This window comes from Sorex araneus, chromosome 7 (assembly GCF_027595985.1).
Source record: "Sorex araneus isolate mSorAra2 chromosome 7, mSorAra2.pri, whole genome shotgun sequence".
NCBI lineage: Eukaryota > Metazoa > Chordata > Mammalia > Eulipotyphla > Soricidae > Sorex > Sorex araneus.
Window position 1 is genome coordinate 64,398,031 of NC_073308.1, and position 6,162 is coordinate 64,404,192.

A 6,162-nucleotide genomic window follows, 5' to 3' on the forward strand; every position below is an offset into this window, starting at 1 on the left:
TCCAGGAGCCCTTGCCGGACTTGCTCTGTGATGAGCAGCGGCTGCCCTGGCTAATGACTGGCAGGCTCCGAATCCGCAGGTGTCTCGGGTGGTTTCAGCCGATGAGTTTCAGCAGCATGATGAAAAGGTTGAGATAAAATAAACTGACAGTCGCTACTCATCCTCGGCAGCAGGCTGTACCCGGGCAGCTGAGACCCGCTTTCGGGAACAAAGGCTTTCACTGCACTGAGCCATGAACTCCAAATTTTTATAAAAATAAATAAAGTGGGGGCAGATTGGCAGCTGGTGGCCGGCAGGCGGAGGGAAGGAGCGGACCTGGGAGGCAGCCGTCTTGGCTCATTACGTGCCATTGCCACCGACTTACTACCGAGCCATTAAGCAGAAAATACTTTCCATCTTTCTCTCCTGCAGCACATGGCATTAGGCGCCAATCGATACCTCCCACAGGCTGCCTCAGTGCCCACAAATGAAAACCCTGCTAGTTTAAGAAGGCGGTAATTGATTTGGAATGGTGAAACGGTGGCTTTCCCGGTACGTTTTCTGAAGATACTAATGCGCTGCGCAGATAAAGTAATCATATCTGCAAACAGACAGCTGTCAGGGGGAGAAGCTCCTCAGTCCGAGGCCACCTCAGCATGGGACACTTCATTTGAGCCTGAGAGCAAACAATCGTGCAAATCAATTTCCCCTCTACGGGGGGAGGAGGAGGGGAGCAGCTCAAACAGCTGGCTGAATAAATTCTCTAAAATTCAAACTATTTCAACTCTCTCCAGTGAATCTCTCTCTCTACCTCTCTCTGCTCTCTCTGTCTCTCCCTCTGTCTCTCTCTCACACACACACCACACACACACACACACACACACACACACACAAACACCATACACACACACACTTCTGTAAGATGACCTAGAGAAAGTTTAATGGATGTACATAAACCTGCCTTGCCCTTGGAGCACAACTCAAATAGAATCCTTTCACTGTTCCCACTTTTAAACTTAGAATACAGCCCAATAATTCACGTTGCTGGAAGTGTATCCCGAAGCAGTAAGATCATTACGCTCCATTACCTTGCTATTATTCTGAACAGTTGCACTGCCGCCTCCCTTCCGGCAAGCTTTGAGGCGCTCAGAGACAGATTGTCTTTTTTTGGTGGGGAGGGGTAGAACCTGGCCGTGCTCAGACCTTCCTCCTTGCTCTGTGTTCAGGGATCACTCCTGGTGGTGCCCAGGGGTCCTTATGCGGCACAGGAGACGAGCAAGGCATGTACCTTAACTCTGCCCTATCGCTTCAGCCTGACAGATTCTGGCTAAAATAATCACTGTATCACTGTATCACTGTCATCCCGTTGTTCATCTATTTACTTGAGCAGGCACCAGTAATGTCTCCATTCGTCCCAGCCCTGAGATTTTAGCAGCCTCTCCTTACTCGTCTTTCCCAATGATTACAGGCTCTTTCAGGGTCAGGGGAATGAGACCTTTCATTGTTACTGTATTTGGCATATCGAATACGACACAGGGAGCTTGCCAGGCTCTTCCATGCATTCTGTGTATTTCATGTCTATACATTAAGTTCTCTAAAATAACTTGAATCAATATTTCTATGTCTATATTAGGATAAAGCATGTTAACCATGTTAAAATAATGTTTACTTATTTTGTCTTCCTGATCCACCTTTTACTGAGAACAATATTAACTCTTCCACCATGATCAAGGATTTGAAAAGCTTTTATAATTTTGTTAATTTTTGCTTCAGGAAGATTCAGGCAATTGTGTACTAAGTTCAAGTTCAAAACTATTATTTTCTTAGTTAATTGTTCTATTTTTATCATTAAGCTCATATCCCACTTTTCAAAAACATAGGGTTTTTTTTTTGCTTACTGTCAATAATTTCTTTCTCACGTTGCATCTTGATATTCTTTGATAGTTTTGACTCCAATGTTATTTTTCTGCAGTTCAGCTACATTTATCCACCATTTCATACCCCTAAGTTTGATTTTGTACCACTTCCTTCTAACTCAGTGCCCTCTTCTGAGTATATCCTTCATTCATCAGCTATCGAGCTATTCTTTGCTAGAAATTGTTTTACCGCTAATTAAAATATTCAAAGGTGATGAAGTGGAGTCAGGATACAAGGATTTAGATAAATGGTTTAGATAAATGGAAGGCCATTGCAGAAGCTTTGGAATAAATACACCTGAATCACTCGTTTAAATGCAAGAAGACTAAAAGGTGTTTTATTTTTACCTTGTTCTGCTCTGTGACTTCCACAAAGGTTATCTTTATTTAGTCTGAACCTACAGAGTAGTTTCCAAATTGTATAGATTCTCTGATAATCTATTACATCTTTCCATCACTGTTTCTGAGGCTGTTTCTACTGATCACATTAGCTGCACTCTTAAAGAGGTTGCAATAGGGAATAGAATAGAAGAGATGGTTTTTTGCAGAATAAAAAGAAACACTACACGAACAATTAGGATTTCAGAAACTGAAGTTCACATTCACTGGACCAGGACTTTATTCTGACTCTGCACTAAGGAATTACTCCTGGTGGGCTTGAGGGACCATATAGAATGCCAGGGACCAAACGTGGGTCAGCTGCATGCAAGGCAAGAGCAAATTACATAATTTCATCCTTATTTTCTTCTCACAAAAATTTTTTAAGTTCATCTTTTCTTACAACTGAGTAATATTCCATTGTGTATGTAGAGCACAATTTTTTATTTAATTTTAATAAGGTTCGTCACAATCATTTATTACATTCAATATTCCAATACCAATTCTACCACCATTACACCTTCCCACCATTATTTTGAATTTTCCCAACTACCACCCAAGCCTGCCCCAATATCAGGCCCAGAATAATTTATTTTGTATTGCTTGTTATGAATAATTCTCTAAAATGACTCAACCTGTAACAACATGTTAGTAATCTTATACAAGGTCTCATGGCTCCGGGGTGATACAATTAATCCTTATGCACTTTCTACTAAGGAAACCTTTTTTTGACTACAATTTATTTATATAAACATTTGGCTGTGTCTAGATTTTGGCTAGGATTAATGAACAAACATAGTAGCAAAAATGTCTTTTTGAAAAAAGTTTTGAGGTCCTTCAGATAAATGCCCAGAAGTAGAATTGCTGGGTCATATGGAAGCTTAATTTTTAGTGTTCTGAGGAGTGCCCATACTATTTTGCAAATGGTCTTTCCAGAAATTTCAATTTGGGTGCCTAAGTCATTAAAATTTTGGTTAATTTTTTAAAAAAAAAACATGGATTTCTTATGATGAAATTAAATTTCTTTAGACCTATGATGCAGTCTAAATCATTATTTATACAAAAATAATAATGGCAGAATTCTTTGATTTAACTTGCCATTTTGTTCTCTTGAAGAGTTTTTCATGTACATCTTATTGGGGGAGAGGATTTAAACTACAAAGCTTTGGCAGAATTTTTACATCATTCAATGGTCTATAAGCATTGGAGAATGATTGCCAGTCACTATTATTTCTTTCTTTTTTTAAAATTTTTTTATTGAATCACCATGAGAACAGTTACAAAGCTTTCACGTTTAAGTCTCAGTCATACGATGATCAAACACCCATCCCTTCACCAGTGCACACGTTCCACCACCAAGAACCCCAGTATACCCCCTCATCCCATCCCACACCCTGCCTGTGTGGCAGATGATTTTCACTTTACTTTGATTACATTCAATGTTTGGACAGAAAACCCACTATTATTATTTGGAATTTTCCCCCAACAATCAGACCTGCCAAAAAGGCATCATTTGATCATTTGTTTTCTATTGCTGGTAATGAAGAATATATGATTTTGGATTTCTGGTATTTTAGTAATTAAGTCCAGAGTGATTTCTGCCAGAAGCCGCTGGGTTCTGAAATTGGTTTGTGTGCCTCTGGGATCATGGCCATTCAGGAGCGGAGGAGCCGTTTGTGGGCAGTCACTTGGGGTCTCGTCTGAGCGGAGAGTAGCGCCGGTACCGCCCCCCCATCCCAAGATTTCCCACGCGCTCCGTCACTGCAAACTCATACCTGTGTTCAATGGGCTCTGAAATATTGCTCTGCCGCCATTGCCGAAAGGAAAGGCCAAGGGACAAAAACCTTTTCCCTCCCCGGGCGGCATGGGGCCGTAGCTTAGTTCACAGTCTAGAGACATTTCTGCAAGAAGCCGCTGTTTTCCCGACATGTTTTGTGTGCCTCTAGGGCTCTCTCTATAGTTTTGGGCATTATATTTTGCTTGGATATATTATCTATATCAATAAGCCTGCCTTCTAGGGGCAGATGCTAGATCATCTATTTTCCATTGCTCACTTTGTATATCAAGAAAGCTCGGAGAAATAATCCTGGTCCCCACATACTGGAGCCATGTTTGTAGGAGCTCAGTGTCGTGGGGATTCCATCTGGAGAAGGTGGGGAGAATGCACCTCCTCCATCTGGGGCACCCCGGTGTTATTGGCTCGGTTTGGGGCCTGGAGCATTCCCCGGTGTTGCATTGCCCGCCAGCCAGGATTCTTCACTGATGAGTGTGGCAAGATCCACTATTATTTATTTCTTATTAAATAAAAACAACGAGCTCATTGTTGCATTGTGTGTGCTATTCCCAAAATCGTCTCTTTCTTCCAGCAGAATAATGTAAGGAAATGAGTTATATGATAAATGTTTTCTTTCTCAAGTAACTTTGCAGAAATGTAATTAACTGCAACTTTTATTGTTATTTATTTTACCTTTCCCTTGTCTTGATAATAAATGCACTTTAACCATCCATTAACTTTAAGCAAAATTTTCCTTATAATTCCATCCATGATATTTAATATCTCTAAAACAATGAAAATTGAGTACTTTATTTGTCTTTTTTTTTCTTTTTGGGTCATACCTGGCAATGCACAGGGGTTACTCCTGGCTTTGCACTCAGGAATTACTCCTGGTGGTGCTCAGGGGACCATATGGGATGCTGGGAATCGAAATCCAGGTTGGTCATGTGCAAGGCAAACGCCCTACGTGCTGTGCTACCCCTCCAGCCCCAGAGTCCTTTGTAAGTAGTCACTTTCTGTGCAAAGGCAGCAGGTTCTTGGGGATAGTAGGAGACTTGGGTTCCATAGCAGTTTCAGTGTCTTCATGTGTGTTGAATCATTGTGTCAGAAATCAATTTTTTAAATGTAGAACTAAACAGAGGGTTTGTAATAGTTGCCAATCAAGATTCACTTGTGGTTGAAGGTATTACATCCAAAAAGATTAAAATGGAGATACTTTGCTTTAATTAGCCAAATAGTATGGTTAACATACCAATAATTTTATTATAGTGTTATTAAGACACTGTGATTTACAAAGCTATTCATAATTGAGTTTTAAGAATACTATGTTCCAGCACCAGTCCCACCACCCATGTCATCTTCCCTCCACCACTGTTCCCTGGTTCCCTCCACCCCATTATTTTATTTTTTCAGCTTTCTTTCTTCATAACAGTTGACCCAAAGGTATGCTTGGAGTTGTCACTTTAGAGGTTTTGTTTATGGAGAATTAAAGGTGAAAGTTTTCTTTTGGCTATTGGCATCTTCATCCAGTTTACCACCCAGTTCCTTCTACCACTGTATCACTGTCACTGTCATTCCGTTGCTCATCGATTTGCTCGAGCAGGCACCAGTAACGTCTCCATTGTGAAACTTGTTACTGTTTTTGTCATATAGAATACACCACGGGGAGCTTGCCAGGCTCTGCTGTGCGTGCGAGATACTCTGGGTAGCTTGCCAGGCTCTCTGAGAGGGACAGAGGGATCGAACCCAGGTTGGCCGAGTGCAAGGCAAACGCCCTACCCGCTGTGCTATCAATCCAGCCCAATCAACCATACATGCATTTTTTAAAAAGTTCTGTAGGGAAGAAGCCCATGTGCACAGCTATGAGGATTTTATTATCTAATGACAACAAAGTTAAAACATTTCAAAATACTGTGATAAAATTTCATTTTCTGGTTGTCCTACATCAAAGGTGAATAATCCAAGATGCTGCTGCACTGGAGTATATATGAGAGAACCTTGCTTTTATTGAGTGTATCTTTCATAATACTGTCCTTCCAATAACATTACCTACTACCAAAAGTCTGCAATCTGCTGATTTGTTTGTCTTGTATTTTCGAGATTTTAATCTTGAAC

The 6,162-nt window shown here is 40.8% G+C and overlaps 1 protein-coding gene across 1 annotated transcript in view; it reads left to right on the forward strand.

The window, feature by feature from the left end:
- The window catches only part of TTC29 (tetratricopeptide repeat domain 29), a 145,526-nt gene extending 145,028 nt beyond the window's left edge, over positions 1-498 (forward strand). Inside the window, exon 12 of the mRNA XM_055144243.1 lies at positions 412-498. Within this exon, the coding sequence (XP_055000218.1) occupies positions 412-498 (87 nt within the window). The remainder of the gene's footprint in view (positions 1-411) is intronic.
- The last annotated feature ends 5,664 nt before the right edge of the window (positions 499-6,162 follow it).